The sequence below is a fragment of the Felis catus genome, chromosome A1, assembly GCF_018350175.1.
Source record: "Felis catus isolate Fca126 chromosome A1, F.catus_Fca126_mat1.0, whole genome shotgun sequence".
NCBI classification, from domain to species: domain Eukaryota; kingdom Metazoa; phylum Chordata; class Mammalia; order Carnivora; family Felidae; genus Felis; species Felis catus.
The window spans coordinates 111,021,444-111,039,862 of NC_058368.1; the positions used below are offsets into that span (position 1 = coordinate 111,021,444).

Here is an 18,419-nt window from a genome sequence, read left to right on the forward strand (position 1 = left end):
TTCTGGGTTTTTAATTACCTGAATTTACCAGTAGGTTAAGCTAAGACAGGGTTCACTGTCTTTTTCACCATTACCCTCAATACCAAGCTCAGTGATGAGTGAATCCTGCTATGACTATTATATTGCTGACCCCAAATGAAGTCCCTCTCTCAGGATTTATGCCTGGATATTGCTTCTTGGCATTTTGGCTAAGATCAAGGGTCGGATTTATGCCTGGAGGTAAATACTTAATTGTGGGTATTAAATATGAAAGAGAGGGCACCTGTCTGGCTCAGTTGGTAGAGCATGCAACCTTTCATCTTGGGGTTCTAAGTTCAAGCCCCATGTTGGGTGTAGAGGTTACTTAAAAATAAGTCATAAATAAAATCATAAATAAAATGGAAGAGGGAGGGGATAAAGAGCAGATATATTAAATAAAAGAGGGAAATTAATATGAGAACTTCAGAGCAAAACAACATTGCACTAAAGTATTTCTTCAGGGGATATGTGCAAGGCAATCCACGAATATACAAGACCAAAACCCTCAGCGTCCGTCCAGAAAAAGAGAATGTGGGTTTTATTCAGCAGCCTAGGAGACCTTCTAGAGAATCTATAAATCAACTGGCTGCCTGGACCAAGCTGTGGCATCTGGTATCAGTTTTAAAGGCCAGATGCCCTTTCAGAAGTTGCCTCTTCCCATGAGTTGGCAAGTACTTGAGGCCTACGATTTGACTCTCACTCATCTCTTAAAAAAAGATAAGTGTGTGTAGCAATGGCCATAAAGATGGCATAAACTTCAGAAAGAAATAAGGAAATAAAGGCTGGTCTGCCTCAGTGGGGGCGGGGGGGTGGGGTGGGAGGGAACACCATAAAAGAGAATCAGACTTGAAGATACATTGTTGAAAAATCCAAATTGTAAAATTCATTACCTACAATTATTACATCAACATAAAAAAAATAGGGATTTTTTAACAAAAAGTTTGACATTCAAAAAGTAAGAATAAAAAAAGGCATGATTTATAAATCCACAAATATCCATGCACACTTTTAGAATGATAGCTACTGGAAGAATGAGACCTTTTAAAACTCCAATCTAGACAAGACTATCTATCATTCCAACTGCCTCTTGATTTCCTACAGGTTGAAATACCAGGAATCTTAAGAGAGCTGCTGTGGTCAATGTCACATTCATCCCAGCCTCCTTCCTAAGCTGATGTTGAAAATGTGATGAATCTTCTGCCTTAGCTTTGATGCTGGGGGGAAAAAAAGAAAAGATTATTGAACTATGTAGTCCAGCCAATCAAATCCATAAATTAAAATACAGCAGTGATACACTATTTATGTACTACCTACGTGGAAAGTACACTCAGAAATTATTTTACTACATATAGAAAACTCAACAAAACAATGAACATAACCATCCATTTGGAACCTAGAGCCTAATTTTTTCTCTTGTCACTCGTGATCTATAAATGTCACAATTAAAAGTGATGAGAAATACTTGAAATATAACTTTTTTCATGGCATGCTCTGCAGTGAAGGGTTCTAAAAGCAGAATCACACAAACACTATTCTAAATTAAAATCAGTTGAATCCAGGTAGTAATTCACAAGATTTCACATTGACTCAGGATAGTTAGGAGATGTGAAGGTTATTTATGTATTTCTGGATTTCGCACTATTAAAAACTGTAAATGCATGTCTTCAAATAGTAGCAAAATGAAGCAAATATATTCTTTCTGGGTGCTCTCTAGCACCTTTGATAAATTTAAACTTGGCTTTAGACAACTTTTAAGCTGGGTGTGAAGAAATCATTTTGGCTGTCACCTTGTATTCGGATTTCCTTAACATTCAGCAATGTGAGTGAATCAATCTGAGAGTCTTTTCAGTAATCAGAGTTTTCAAGGTATGACCTATTTCCTAGCTAAGCCTGTCACTTCAGTCTTTCTGAGCAATGAAAAAGCAAAATTCCTTGGGAAAAGCAAAATATAAGAAGTCTTCCTCCTGTTAGAAGAATACAACATCACCTAAAGAAACCATCTTTAGTCTGAAGGAAAAGAAAACCCCCTAAGATATCTTTCAAATTTCCAAAAGGACAGACCAAGACTACAGCAGCACAAGCTTGCCACAGCTTTGGCTGCTGCAAATACGGTCTTTGACATAAGGTGTTAGCACATGATTCTCTCATCCCGGGCACCAACCAGGCGACACACTGGCCTGTGGGGTCAGATAAAGCTTTTCTTGCTTTTTCTATTTCTGGTGGATAAAGGGGGAAATGTAACTCCACTAATCTGACAAGCTGCATTTGTTTTACATTATTTTTTTTTAACGATTTTTTTTTTTTAATGTTTATTTTTGAGAGAGGGAGAGGTGCAAATGAGAGTGCAGGAGGGGCAGAGAGAGCAAGACAGAGAATCCCAAGCGGGCTCTGCACTGTCCACACAGAGCCCGACATGGGACTCAAACTCACGAGCTAGGAGATCATGACCTGAGCTGAAATCAAGAGTTAGACACTTCACCAACTGAGCCACTCATGTGCCCCTGCATTTGTTTTAACGCTCACAATTAACTGCTGCCTTAAAATCACATCTCCTTTCACCAAGGGAGTGGCTGTTCCATTACCTTAGAGCTTGCCAAGACTAGACACAATGCACAGAAAGAACTTCTTGAAATGCAAACACTCTTGTTTTCCTACTTTCTCTTTCACATTTCATATATAGTCACTTTCTATACTGCCATGTTCCTTCTTGGATAAAAATGTTCTCAGGAAAAATGGGCCAAGAAATTCAGTTGACAAATTCTATGAGCCAATAATGACAGCTTCCTAGTTAATCACTCCTCTTTCTCCTTAAGACCATGGTCTGGAAATATTAACTCTGACAGAGTAATAACACCTTTCCTGAGTGAGCTGCTGCTCTTTGTTAAGTATTGCTCACTAATGGATAAAGCTGGTCAACCACAAAGGCTGCTAGTAAGTGGCCAGGGATGGCTGTTAAATAACAGATTGTTTGCTCAATATATTTGTATTTGAGTCAAAAGAAAAATCATACCCTCCATCTATTTGATATACCAATGCTCATTTCTTCTCTGGGACCCAAAGAGTTAAGAGTTGGATAGACTACAGAGATGTATTTGCCTCAAAAGTGCAGAATAACTATAAAATATTTTTAAATCTTAAAGACATTATATGCTAAATTATCTTCACTGTCCAGTCTCAAGATACCAACAATTCCAGTTGATTCATTTCTTTTTGCTAGCCAGCTTCAAAACCCACCTAAATTCTAATTTCAGAGCTTAAGATCTATTCTGGGCAGAACTACAACAGACATTTTCAGGTACATGGCTCAATATCAAGCTTTTTTGGTCTCTGGGCTGGCATTATTGTTTAATGTTTGCTAGCCTCTATCACATGCAAACACCTCAGGCAAGAGACAAAAGAACGGCGAAGTCTCCACAACACTTTCCAGGAGCCCCTCAGGGATATCCTTCAACACCACACAAGTCTGTCACAGCACACACATCAGAAGACTTCTTAGGATCGAAGTATCTACAAGAGTCTTTTTTTTTTTTTAAGTTTATTTATTTTGAGAGAAAGCATGAGCAGGGGAGAGGGGGAGAGAATCTCACGCAGACTCTGTGCTGTCAGTGTGGAGCCTGACATGGGGCTCCATTTCACAAACTCTGAGATCATGACCTGAGCTAAAATCAAGAGTCAGACGCCTAACCAACTGACATTTTATTTGAAGGAAGCTGAGACACACATACTCTTAAAAACACTCTAGAAGTATAGGCTCCCCGCAGGCCTCTTCCAGGTGACAACATGAAAATAATTAGTCTGCGGGCAGAGCTGCTTTCAGGGATACTGGGTTCATGCCTGAGGACTCTTCTCTGGATGTTGACACTATGAAATAACAGTGTCAAAAATGAATATCACAGGGCAGAGGATCCCTACATTTTTGAGGTTCAGGACCCCTTTACAATATTAACAGCTTCGAGAGACACCCTGGCACAACACACACACACACAAATTTCTGCACACCAATCTATGGTCATACCAATCAATTACAAAACCTCCTTAGTCTCTCCTGATCTGCAGCCCAAACACCACGAAGGGTCCTTTTTTGTTTTTTGTTTTGTTTTGTTTTTTGGTCTTTTTAAAGTTTATTTATTATTTTGAGAGAGAAAAAGTGCAAGTTGGGGAAGGGCAGAGAGAGAGAGAGAGAGAATCCCAAGCAAGCTCCACACTGTTAGCGCAGAGCCTGATATGGGTGGGGCTCAAACCCATGAACCGTGAGATCACGACCCAAGCCGAAGTCCGATGCTTAACTGACTCAGCCACCCAGGTGCTCCTCCATGAATGGTTCTGATCTCTCATAGTCCAGCATGACTGGAAAGACTATGGTTACATACAAGACAGAGAAGTGTAACAGAAAACTGATGTGAAAAGTCTTTAGGGAGGGCACAATACCTCTTGGAAGCAAAAAGCAAGGAAAGAATCTGCCACAAGCAGTTAGGAAGTAAAAGCTCATCCTACTCCTCCTGCCTACGCCTCCCCATGGGGTGCACTCAGGCAGCCAGCAACTATCTAGCTGCTCCATGACTGAGCTCCAGGAACCTTACCACTATGGGACATTGAAGCACTGACTAGAGATTTTGTTAAAGTATTACAGCAGACGATCCAAAAAGTCAAAAACTTCCAATTCCTGACTTCCAACTTCAGATTAAAAAAGAATATATATATATATATATATATATATATTTTTTTTTTTTTTAGCAAAACTATCTGAGTGGGGTATGATGTTTGAGGCTGAAGTACTTTCTGGGAAGCTGAAGTTTTGATTAGTTCCTTGATACCCACATAGAAGGGAACCTCTTTATATGCTCTGCCTCCCAAAATAAGACCCAACTGGGGCAAGGCAAGGACTTACCTATGTTTCTGAGGATAGAACTAAAACAGGGGGCATGAGTCTTTCACTCTATCGGTTTGGTCAATTTTGTAAGCTTTTTCTGAGCTGCTCTAGGGTAAGCCTATACTAGGTTTTGGAGACAGAAGGACTAAAACTTTAGGCACCATCTCTCCCCCTGAGAAGCTTACAATCCTCTAAAACAGGCCTGAGTAAAGTGCCAAGGAAACAAACTTTGGGAGAGGGAGCAATTAATTCTACTGCCTAAAAAGGCCAAGGGAAATGAGAAAAAGCATGTTTGGGGGGGATTTTGAAAAGCAACCGGGATGCCCAGCCCCATCATCTGAGCTGCTTTCTGCCACTCTCCAGGGCCCCGGCACCAGGACCCAGATACAAGGCTCCACAGGCAACAGCTCACCATATAAAGTGTACAACTTCAAATCAGACTAAGCCCTACAGAACAGGGAACACCTATATGTGAGCATTATTCCATCTACATTCCCATCAGCAAGTCAGAAGGGACAAACAAGTCTGGTTAGACTCTCACCCATTGGGGTAAAAATGTTACCAAAAGATTTTTTCAATAAGTGTAAAAAAGCAGCACTCTAGCCAACATTTTCTTAAAAAGTAAGCAAAAAGCTCAAAACAATGTTCATAAAGGAAGTTTGGAGGAGTGCCTGGCTGGCTCAGTCAGTGGTGCATGTGACCCCTGATCTCAGAGTTGTGAGTTCCAGCCCCGTGTTGGGTGTAGAGATTACCTAAAGATAAAATGTTTTAAAAAATAAAAAAGTTTAGAGGTTGAGTTTATGTATTACTCCACCAAAAATGTGTAATTTAGTTATCTAGCTGTGAAAAGGTTTATACCAATTACAGAGAAATGAAAGTGAAAAGGCACATAAGTGTCCACAGATAAATGAAGGGATAAAGATTACATGCTATGTATGTATGTATGTATGTATGTATGTATGTATGTATGTATGTGAGAAATGGAATACTACTCAGCCATAAAAAAAGATCTTGACATTTGCAACAACATAGGTGAACCTAGAAGGTATTCTGCCAAGTGAAATAAGTCAGACAGATGAAGACAAATGCTGACAAATGATTTTACTTATATGTGGAATCTTAAAAAAAAATGAACAAATAAAACAAAAAGATTCGCAGACATAGGAAACAAACTGATGGTTACCAGATGGCAGGTGGGTACTGAAGTGAAAGGGATTAAGAAGTACAAACTTCCACTTATAAAATGAATAAGTCATGAGGATGTGATGTACAGCACAGAGAATAGTCATTAATACTATAAAAGCTTTGTGTGGTGATAGATGGTAACTAGACTTCTCATGGAGATTATTTTATAATGTAAAAAAACATTATGATGTACACCTGAAACAAATAGGATATTGTAAGTGAATTATACTTCAGTAACAAATTTCTATAATTTTTTAATGAAAGGGCTTAAATCCTTGAGGAGTAAACAAGAACATTCAGAAAACAATATACTCTAACATATATCATCATAAAGGCAGGGTCCATTAACTCTATACCATTTCAAATGCACTGAGAAATCCTGTTTACCTTTTTCATTAATTCACTTCTGGTAGTAAACTGTGGCAGGTCTTCCACTTCAATCCCATCAGCCATTTCCATCACTTTGTCTAAAAGGTCTTTGTTGTAACTGCACAATAAAAAGTAGTAAGATAAAAACCCTGGAGGAATTACTTGTCACTGTGGACTAATAAGAAATTGCAAGTAGCTGGACTGTGAACTCGACTCTTAGAGCTCTGATGTGATACTACAGGAAAGGGACACATGTTCAACAGTAAATTTGGAAACAGTTCTTCCGGCTTGTGGACTCAGAAGTGGCTCTAGGAATGCCAATAGAGCAATCGTTTCAAGACTTCCAAACCAAAAAAGGATTTACGAAAATAGACGCACTATACATCTGGCAGTACATATGCATGGATACAGTATGAGGACCAAATTTTATTTTTTAAACACATGGAATTCTGGTCTAATGTAATCATTATTTGTTCATTTGTCCAATTTTCTGACATTTACCTAATCTTGGAACCCATTACCCAGGATTTCCCAGGAGCACCTAGAAAATAGAGAAAAAGCCTTTGGCACTGCTTCTTCAAATCCTGTTCTAATAAGCCCCAACATCTGAAAGCAAAACCAAGTGGCTAGGGGTTGGAGGGGCCATGTGACCAGAGTCAGACATCCATAAGGTGCACAGAAAGCAGGACTAAGCCGAGTCCTCTTATTATCCTAACAATTTCAGGACGCTAAAATAAAAGGATGTGGAGCTTCAAGATTTGACACCTTCTTCAATGAGAGGGTACAGGCACTTCAAAAGCAGTCTCTTGAAGGCATCTGTTATTTTTATATCTGTAAAGGCAGAGAGGCAATGGCTGGCTCTTGCTAAGGGTCCAACAGAGGGGAGAGTGGGGAGAAAAAGCCAAAGGCCACAAATTACATCCTGCCATAATTGGTAAAATCTACTAATCCTGTCAAAAACCATCGGGCCCTCTCTCAGCTACTTCATATGTAAATTGGAGACCTCAGTTTCTGTCTCTGCACGTTTGCCACGTGGGTGGAAGGAGCCAAGGCACTTAAAAATGTACTTGGCAAAGATGATAGTTTAAATTAATAGTAATAATACACATAACAATGGCATTTTAGAGCTCACCAAGCAGCCTGTGCTAGGTGCTTTTTTTTAGTCTTTAACATTGCAGTCATCACAACTCACTTTCCAAATGAGAAAACTGAGGCTCAGAGGTTAAATACCTTTCCAAAAGGGCAGACTAACGTGGTCAACAGCCACAGGTTAGAGCGCCAGGAGGTTGGGGGCGGGGTCAGCACTGGCAGGGGGGCTCAGCCCAAGGGGAGGGCTGCAAGTCTGAAGGCAGGGGACAGGGTCAGCCAGCCCGCAGGGGTCCGCACCTGCAACCCAGGAAGAGGTGGTTGGCCCACACCATGGAGAGGGACAGCAGCTGGTCCAGGCGGCCACCGCCATCTGGCGGGTCGCGGTAGTCGGGCAAGTGGCGCAGAATGAATTCCATGCGAGCCTTCCATTGCTTCTCGCTCTCCGAGTAGGAGCGGAACTGCTCCGCGAAGTCAGCCGCCTGCCGCACCCCGAAACCAGCTCCGCCACCGCGGCAGCCGCCTCGCCACCGACCATGGCGCCCTCCGCCGCCGAGGGCCGCACCCGCCCGCCGCCTTCCCGACTCGCACCGCGCCACTTCCCGGCGGCTAGAGCGGCCCTAGAGGCGCGCGACTGCTAGGGACGACCGGCCTGGAGCGCCCTCGCCGGGAGCGGCGGCCTCACCGGCCCCGGCCCCGGCCCCGGCCCCTCAGACCTCCGCAGTCCCAGGCGCCTGGCGTGCGTCCACCCAGGAGTCGCAGGGGCTGTTCTCAGTCGACCCGCGGGGAACCGGTAGGGAAATGGAGGCCCCAAGCACAGAGACGGAGTGCCCCTCTCCCATTCGGCAGCTCGGTACCAGCCACAGCTGTGCTGTGTCCTTGCCCTGGGGCTTTCCCCGGCACCCAGCCCTCAGATGGATGCTCTCAGTTCTGAGGGCTTATATGTGTAGCTACTTAGGGTCTTTGATTAATTCCCAAAGGTCTCGACACCCATTCAGGTTGTGGCCCACCTTCCCGGAGCCAGCTACCCAGCCAATTAAATACCTGCCAGGCCTTTTGCTAGATGCTGGGGATGCAAGAGAGCAAACTCAAAGCCCTGCTTTAATGAACTTTGCTGTCTGCTGGGGGAGGCAAACGTGAGTGAAATAATTGCTTAAGTGAAAATATTCAACGTTGGCAGATGTTCATAAGAAGGCCCAGAGTGTTAGGAGCATGAATAAGCAAGGGACCTGATCCAGACATGAGTATCCAGGAAGTGATACAGGAGAGCAGAGAGATGAACAGGAGTTAACCACGTAAAGAGACATAGGCCATGGTAAGACCCAGTCTGGCCTGGTAAGAACAGGCCAAGATCTGTGTGACAGGGTTCTACAGTGGGGGACAGTGAAGGAGATGAGGCAGCAAAGATCAGCAAAAATAGCTGGCCATGGTAGGGACTGTGGTCTAGTTCCTAAGAGGAATGGGGAGCCTCTGAAGGATTTTAACCAGAGCAGTGACACCTCTGTTTCCAAAAGATGTTGGAAACAGATGTTGGAAAGAATTGGAATGGATGTGTCCACAGGAGCTGAGCAGGTGAACTAGCATAACTCTGGTGTCTGTTCAGGTGTCAGGTAGCAGATCCACTGAGAGAAGAGCTTACTTGTAAGTAGTGAATTTCCTTTTCCTGGAAGCATTCAAGCACAGCACTTGGGAAATCACTTGAGCCCCCTTCAGCCTTGAGAGATTATTGACCTAAGAGGATTCCCCATCATCCCTTATCATTTGGTACAGAGGTACAGAGCTGGGCCGAGAATCCAGGATCCAGGGCTACAGAGTAGGGTCCAAAGGCAGAGCCATCTGTGATGTCTGCTGCTTCTGCAGTTTCTGGTGGGATGTTAGGACCCCAGCAGGCAGAAACCTCCACACAAAATGGAAATACCAGGCAGTCTAATGAGGACATTGTGTTCACAAACCCAGTACCAGGCTCAGTGAACTCTCATTATAGTTAACAATAGGGAGACATAGTACTCTCACCCCCTCAAGCAGGGAGAATGTGAACAAGGGTGTAAAACCAAGACGGTCTCAGCTTCTCCACAGCAGTCAGGAATAGGTGCCCACAGCCAGGACTCTCAAAATTGAGTGCAAATCACATCTCCTGAGGGGCTTGTTGAAATAGCAGATTCCCAGGCCTCTCGCTGGATGCTCAGAATCAAGGCTCCAGGTAGTTGATTCCATCTGGCGCTGAGCAAACTTTGAAAAACATTGATCAGACTTCTCTGAACCAACTTCTTGGTCACCTGATAGACAGTTGAGAGGCTGGCCCAAAAATTAGAACCCAAGTTTTGTTATCAGCGGCTGTAGCTCCACAGCTAACTTGGCTACTGGGGTGGGGAAAAGCTAAGGGGTCCTCCAGCAACTAGCTTATTTAGCATTATTTTTGATAATGAGTCATATACATATATGTATATATACCTACATACAAATATATTCATACATGCATGCAAATCGGAAGAACCCAAATGTATACAAATAGGTATTATAAAAATAACATGATATTGTTACATTATTCTTTCAAAATGTGAAGTCTAAAAATGTTGGTATTAACATTTTATAGGACGCTTTGGTCTTGTAAATTATTGCCAAGTTTATTATTTCTTTTTTCCCCCCAGTTTATTATTTCCAACTTGTTTTTATGATTCAGATTTCCTCAGAGTGGAGTACTTACTTATATAGACAAGGATCAATTTTCCTACCTCATCTTTTTTTTTTTAATCTTTATTGAGATATATTTCACATACCAGAAAGTTTCACCCATTTATAGTATACAATCCAATGGTTTAGTATATTCACAGATTTGTGCAACTAATCAACACAAACTGAACACAGAACATTTTTGTCACCCCAAAAGAAACCACATATCCATTAGCACTTGTTACCCACTCCCTCCAGCACCTGCCAACCACAAATCTACTTTTTGTCTCTATGGATTTCCTGTTCTGAACATGTAACATAAGTGAATCATGCAATATGTGATTTTTTGTGACTAGCTTTCACTTGTATAATGTTTTCAAGGCTCATCCATGTTGTACCGTGTTACAGTTCTTCATTCCTTCTTATGGCTGAAAAACACTACATCATATGGATATGCCTCATTCTCTTTATCCATTCATCATTTGATGGACATCTGGGTTATTCTTACATTTCGGCTATTATGAATAATGCTGCTATGAACATTCATGTACAAGTTTTTGTGTGGACATACATTTTCAGTTTTCTTGATGATATAGTGGATTGCTGTGTCTAACTTTTTGAAGAGCCGACAGATTGTTCTCCACCATGTCTGCACCATTCTCCATACTCACCAGCATTGTATGACTTCACTTACTATTTTCCCTTTCTTTTATTACAGTCATCTCAGTGTGTACAAAGATGGATCTCATTGTGGTTTTTTATTTCCCTAAGAACTAATTATGTTGAGCATCTTTCATGTGCTTATTGGCCACTTGCACATCTTTGGAGAAATGTCTACTCACATTCCTTGCCATTTTAGAAAAGAGAGATACTTTTTTTTGGTTTTTGTTCTATTTATTTAATTTTAATGTTTATTTATTTATTTTGAGAGAGAGAGCTCCCACATGTGAGCATGCGCAGGGGCGAAGCATAAATAGAGAGAGATAGAGAATCCCAAGCAGGCTTCGCACTGTGAGCACAAAGCCCAGTGTGGGGCTCGAACTCATGAACCAGGGCTCAAACTCACAAACCATGAGAATCATGATCTGAGCGGAAACCAAGAGTCAGATGCTTAACCGTGTAACTGACTGAGCCACACAGGCACCCCAGAGACTGTATTTTAGAACATGTTTAGATTTACAGAAAAATTGAACAGAAAGTGCAGTATCCATCTCCTTTTCTCCTCTCCCTCCAGCTTCCTGCACTATCAACATCTAGCACCAGAGTGGTACATTTTTTACACTGACACGTCATTATCATCCAAAGTCCATAGTTTACATTAAGGTTCACTCTTGGTGTAATACGTTCTATAGATTTTGATGAATGTGTAATGATGTGAATCCACCTTTATAGTAACACAGAATAGTTTTGCTGCCCTAAAAATCCTGGCTTTTGAAGAGCAAGAGTTTTATATTTTGATGAAATACATTTTTTTTTTTTTTCTGAGTCACACTTTTGGTCCTTTCTAAGAAAACTTTGACTCACCCAATGACATGAAGATTTTCTGTTCTCTTCTGGAAGTTTTATGGTTTTACGTTTAGATATATGATTCATTTCAAATTAATTTTTGCATATGATGCAAGGTATGGATTGTCAAGATGATAAAGGGTATGAAATTTTACCCCACTTGGAAGGTAACAAGTTACTGTGGCCCATTTTCAATGGCTGCTGGAAAAAGATCTAAGACTCCTATGATAGAGACAAAGAACTTGATGACTCACAGCATAGGGAGCAGCGTGGGCTTCAAGTTGATGTTGGTTCCCTTGTCCATAAGTCCCACGGTGGGCTATGCCAAGGGGCCGGGTGGAGAAAGTACAGAGTACGCACAGTGGGTTTGTGTCACAGCTGAGGAACCCTAAGCTTAGGGAACAGCAATCTTTTATAAAGGACTGCAAGCAAACCTGCCCAACCTTTGACCCAGAACAATACATTATCTTTTTTTATCTGGACAGTAAACAAACTTGCCCTTTACTCTGAAGGTGGACACTATCTCTAAGCTGTTTCATGGACAAACATCCTTGAAAAGACAGTCTAGAACAAAAGGGCAGTTAGTGTCTAACTCTTAAAATGTGCAGATACATGAGAGACCCACTGAGAAATTGTTTCCCAACATAGGTTGAGATTTTTTTTTTTTTGGCTGTGTGGTCACCTAATTGGTCCAGTACAATTTGTTGAAAAGACTATCTTTTTTCCATTCAATTACCTTGATATCCTTGTCAAAAATCAATTGACCATATTTATGTGAGTCTATTTCTGGACTCTATTCTGTGTCATTGATCTATGTGTCTGTCTTTTTACCAATACTGTACGGTCTTGATTAGTGTGACTCAGAGTTAGCAAAGTTCTTCTGTAAAGGGGGGCTGCATATAACTCCTGTTGCATACTTTACTTTGTTTCTTTTTCCAACTATTTAAAAATGTAAAAGGCATTTTTAGCTTGTAGGCCTTACAAAAACAGACTGCAGGCTAGATTGTGCCCATGGGCAATAATGTGCCAACTCCTGCTATAGCTTTATAGTAAGTCTTTTTTCTATTAATTTTTTTTTATGTTTATTCATTTTTGATAGTGTGCGCATGGGGGAGGGGCAGAGAGAGAGACACAGAATCCAAAGCAGGCTCCAGGCTCTGAGCTCTTAGCACAGAGCCCAACGCAAGATCATGACCTGAGCCAAAGTCAGACACTTAACTGACTGAGCCACTTGGACGCCCCTTATATTAAGTCTTAAGATCAAATTGTTTCAGTTCTCCAACAGTGTTCTTCTCCAAAATTGTTTTGGCTACTTTATATTATATATATATATATATATATATATATATATATATATATATGTATGTATATATATATATGTATGTGTGTATATGTGTATATATGTATATATATATATATACACGTATATATATACATGTGTGTGTATATATGTATATATATATATTTATATGGTGTTTGAATTCACAATCCTGAGATCCAGAGTCCCATGCTCTACCGCCCCAGCCAGCCAGGCACCCCTTTTGGCTATGTTAGTCTATTGTTTTTTAATACAGATTTTAGCATTAGCTTGTCAATTTCTACAAAAAACAGGCTGCTGGTTTGGGGGGTTATTTAAAAAGATTTTTTTAAGTTTATTTATTTATTTTGAGAGAGCAACAGTGAGCAGGGGAGGGGCAGAAAGAAAGAATCCTAAGCAGGTTCTGTGGTGTCAGTGCAGGGCTTGAACTCACAAACTGTGAGATCATGAACTGAGCTGAAACTAAGAGCTGCTGGGCTGATGGCTCAGAGCCTGGAGCCTGTTTCCGATTCTGTGTCTCCCTCTCTCTCTGCCCCTCCCCCGTTCATGCTCTGTCTCTCTCTGTCCCAAAAATAAATAAAAACGTTGAAAAAAAAAATTAAAAAAAAAAAAAAAAGAAACTAAGAGCTGGACACAACAGACTGATCACCCAGGCACACCTAGGCTACTGGGTTTTTAATTGGGGTTGTACTGAATCTATACATCAATTTGGGGAAAATTAACATCTTAATATCAAATCTTACAATCTGTAAACAGGGTGTATCTCTGCATTTATTTAGGTGTGTTTGTTGTTATGTATTTTAAAACCTGATCAAACATTGATTAATACATATAGTCACTACTTTATTTGTTCTTCATTCCTTCTCTATCTATACTTCCCATATGGTATCATTTTTCTTCTACCTGAAAAATTTGTTATTTCCTTTAGTACAGATCTGTTGGTGACAAACTCACTTTTTGTCAATCTGAAAATGACTTTATTTTGCCTTCTGTATTCCTTATATGGCTGCATAACAAGTTTCTCTGAAACTTGATAGCAAAAAAATAAACATTTGTTATCTCACAATTTTATAAATTCACAAGTAGCTTTAGCGGTGTGGTTCTGGCTCAGGGTCTCTGATGATGTTTCAATACATTTGTTGGTGGGGGCTTCATTTATGTGAAGGCCTGTTTAGGGGCTAGAGGAGCCACCTCCAAGAATGCTATTGGCCATAGATGTCGCTTCTCACTACATGGACCTACCTCTCTACAGGGCTGCTTGTGTGTCCTTCCTCACAGGGCAGGGGTCTTTCTTCAGAGTTTGTGAACCAAGAAAAAGCAAGGCAGAAGCCACAATATTCTTTATGACATAGACTCATGGGTCACATACCATCACTTAGAACTTAACTCTGTTCACTAGATGTAAGTCACTAAGTATAGTACACAATTAAGGACAAAAGAATTAGGCTCCATCTTTTGTTTTTTTTTTTTAAGACTTTATTTTTTTTTTTTCAACGTTTATTTATTTTTGGGACAGAGAGAGACAGAGCATGAATGGGGGAGGGGCAGAGAGAGAGGGAGACACAGAATCGGAAACAGGCTCCAGGCTCTGAGCCATCAGCCCTGAGCCTGACTCGGGGCTCGAACTCCTGGACCGCGAGATCATGACCTGGCTGAAGTCGGACGCTTAACCGACTGCGCCACCCAGGCGCCCCTAGGCTCCATCTTTTGAATGGAGGATCAAAGAATTTGTGAATGTATTTTAAGCCACTACACTTTCTTTTCTTTTTTCTTCTTTTTTTCCTCTTCTTTCTTCCCCTTCTTCCTCTTCCTCCTTTTTCTGCTCCTCTTCTTTCCTTCTCCTCAGATTATCTTCTAGAACCTTCCTCACCAGTTCTTTTTATTGTGGCCCTGAAAACCTTAAGAGAATTCTAGAAGATACTCTAGAAAATGATCTAGAATGTTTCTTTTCAATTTCTTTTACCAGTAATTTATTTCTTGTGTCCATACTGCATTGGTTACTAAGTCTAACATATTCTAAATATCTGAGTCTCTAGTGTTCCACTGTTAAGTAAACTGTTGCTTTCCATTTTGAGGATGTATCCATTAATTCCCATTTTATTGAATGTCTTGTCTTTAATTGAGAGTAAATATTTAGTCTTATCAAATGCATTTTCAGTACTTATAAACACAGTCATGTAATTTTATATTTAGAACTATTGATATGATTTATAATGACTCTTATTAGTGGATTTTCTAACATTAAACTTCATTTCCATTTCTAGAATAAACTCCATTTGGTCACAATATATTATTCTTCCAATTTGCTTTTTTTAAGTTTAATTTGAGAGAAAAAGAGAGCGTGAGAGTTGGGGAGGGGCAGAGAGTGAGGGAGAGGTTGAGAATCCCAAGCAGGCTATGCACTGATAGTGCTGCCAATGCAGGGCTAGAACCCACTAACTGAGAGATCATGACCCCCGCTCAAACCAAGAGTCTGGTGCTTAACTGACTGAGCTAACCAGGTGCCCTCTTCCCAAGTGCTTTTAGATTCTATTTACTAAAATTTTATTTAGGATTTTTGCACTGATATTTGAAAATGATACTGTCCTATTTTTTTCATTGTTATTATATTTTGGTTTTAGTGTACTTATATTTGCTTTATGAAAAGAAATTGTAAGTTTTTATTCTTTTTCTCTTTTTTTACGTTTTTTTCTTTTTAGGGAGAGAGAATGAGAAGGGGAGGGGCAGAGAGAGAGAAGGAGAGAGAATCCAAAGCAGGCTCCACACTCCACACTGCCAAATTACTTTGACAAAATTCTATATTGAAATTAATATTTATTATATTTTGTATAATACTACATCTGTATATATTTATCCATAATATTTTTATTCAAATTATTTTATGCACATTAGTCCCTTTTGGTTTTCTACTTTTAGCATTCTGATAAAATTGTACATTTCATACATGTTTTTTAATTTATTTGCATAAAACTGTGTAAGATATTCTCTTATGGTATTTTGTATGCTTTTTTTAAATTTGTTTTTTACTTTCCAATGTTTGTGTGAATCTTTCCCTCCCCTTGTAATTTTTTATTTTGGGTGTTTGTACATTCTCTCTCTCTCTCTTTTTTTTTTTTTTTTTTTTTTGAGATTAGTTTGTGGTTAACCAATTTATTGAATTTTTTATTTTTTTATGTTATTTTTGAGAGAGAGAGAGAGTTGGAGGGGGGCAAAGAGAGGAGACAGAGGATCCAAAGTGGGCTCTGCACTGATAGCAGAGAGCCCAACATGGGGCTTGAACTCATGAACCATGAGATCATGACCTGAGCCAAAGTTTAATGCTTAACTGACTGAGCCACCCAGGTGCCCCGAATTTTTTTCTTTTTTTTAAGCTTTTATTTAAATTCCAGTTAGTTAACATGATTGAATTTTTTCTAAGAATAAGCTTATGGGGCGCCTGGGTGGCGCAGTCGGTTAAGCGTCCGACTTCAGCCAGGTCACGATCTCGCGGTCCCTGAGTTCGAGCCCCGCGTCGGGCTCTGGGCTGATGGCTCGGAGCCTGGAGCCTGTTTCCGATTCTGTGTCTCCCTCTCTCTCTGCCCCTCCCCTGTTCATGCTCTGTCTCTCTCTGTCCCAAAAATAAATAAACGTTAAAAAAAAAAAATTAAAAAAAAAATTAAAAAAAAAAAGAATAAGCTTATTTATTAATAAGTTCCACTATAGTTTTGTTATTTTAACTGATTAATTTCTGTATTTATCTTTATTAAATTTTCCTTTTGCTTTCCTTTGGCTTACTTTAAAAATATTTTTCTAGTTTTTTAAGCCAGTTTAATCCATTTCTTTTTCTTTCATTTATGTTGATATAATTATTTAATGAAATGCATTTTTCTTTGAGTACTACTTTAACTGTACTCAGAGATCCTTCTATATGGTATGTTCATTATTATTGTTTTCTAGAAATTATGCAATTTTGAATTTATATTTCCCTTTGATTATAGAGTTATTTAATATAGACCCCCATATATATCCAAAGAGCACATTTTTTGTTTTCTGAACATGTTATAAATGTCAATGATTCTTGTGTCATTATTATAAAATGCTATCTGCATTATTTTTACTGTGGTAATGAGGTCTGGTTTGTGGCCTAATATATAATCTTTTGTGTGTGTCTAAGTGTATGTGTATGGATATTCCAGAGCACTCGAAAACATAGTATGTTTTCTGTTCTCAGAGGACAATGTTTGATCCCTATCAATAACATCTACCTTGTTGATTGTGTTGCTTGGAGTTCTAGATCATCATTTAATTGTGACCACTTGATCTGTTCTGGATTGGGAAAGGTAAATCAAAGTCTTTTAGGGGCACCTGTGTGGCTCAGTTTGTTAAGGGACTAACTCTTGATTTCAGGTCAGGCCATGATCTCATGGTTCCTAACGATCAAGCCCCAAGTTGAGCTTCCAGGCTAACAGCACAGAGCCTGCTTAGGATTCTCTCTCTCCCTCCTTCTCTCTCCCCTCCCTTGCTCTCTCTCTCTCTCTCTCAAAATAAATAAAATAAACTTTAAAGAAAAAAAAAAGTTCTGTTATTAGTGTGTCTGTCTAAATCTCATATCTCTATAGTTTCTATTATATGAAAGTCCTTGCTATATTACTTAATGCATAAATATTCATAACTTAAATTTTTATAGTGGATTGTAGTCTTTAGCTACAAAGATTACTTCTCTTTATCTTGGTTAAAGCTTTTTGCCCTGAATTTTATGTTGTCAGATATTAAGATTTTTAATGTTTATAATTTTTTGGTATGTCTTTCTATGCCCATCCATTTATTATTAACCTTTCAGAATCATTTTATCTTAGATGTGTACAGTTTAGAGTTGGATCGAATTTTGAATTCTACTTTGAAAACTATTTTTAAAAAATGAGTTATGGGGTGGCTGGGTGGCTCAGTTGGTTAAGCGATTGACTCTTGATTTCAGCTCAGGTCATGATCTCACAGTTGGTGAGCTCGAGCCCCACATCGAGCTCTGTGCTGACAGTGCAGAGGCTGCTTGGGATCCTCTGTATCCCTCTCTCTGCTCCTAACCTGCTGGTGCGCTCTCTCTCAAAAATAAATACGTAAACGTTTAAAAAAATAAAATAAAAAATTAAAAGATGAATTATACTCAGTTACTGAAATGACAGATATATTTGTTCTCAATTGTGTCATTATTTTATGTTGGTTTTCATAATGCACTTTTGTATTTCCCCTTTTCCTTAATGTAGTTTTGCTATTAGGAAGTTTTGTATTTTTATTCTAGAAGTTATCTATGTAAAATACCCTTCATCCATTTTCTTTTGGCACTGTATCTTTTGATTCCCTACCATGAGCAAAATAAAATTATCTTGTAATCCAATCCTTCCCCCCCATCATATAATCATA

At 39.7% G+C, this 18,419-nt stretch overlaps 1 protein-coding gene across 1 annotated transcript; it reads right to left on the reverse strand.

Annotated features, from left to right (window-relative positions):
* Positions 1-529: 529 nt before the first annotated feature.
* Positions 530-8,066, reverse strand: CDKN2AIPNL (CDKN2A interacting protein N-terminal like). Its single transcript, XM_003980771.6, is given in 4 exon segments — positions 530-1,232; positions 6,461-6,560; positions 7,829-8,024; positions 8,027-8,066. Coding segments are annotated over 4 exon segments (348 nt in total). The 3' UTR covers positions 530-1,220.
* Positions 8,067-18,419: the final 10,353 nt, after the last annotated feature.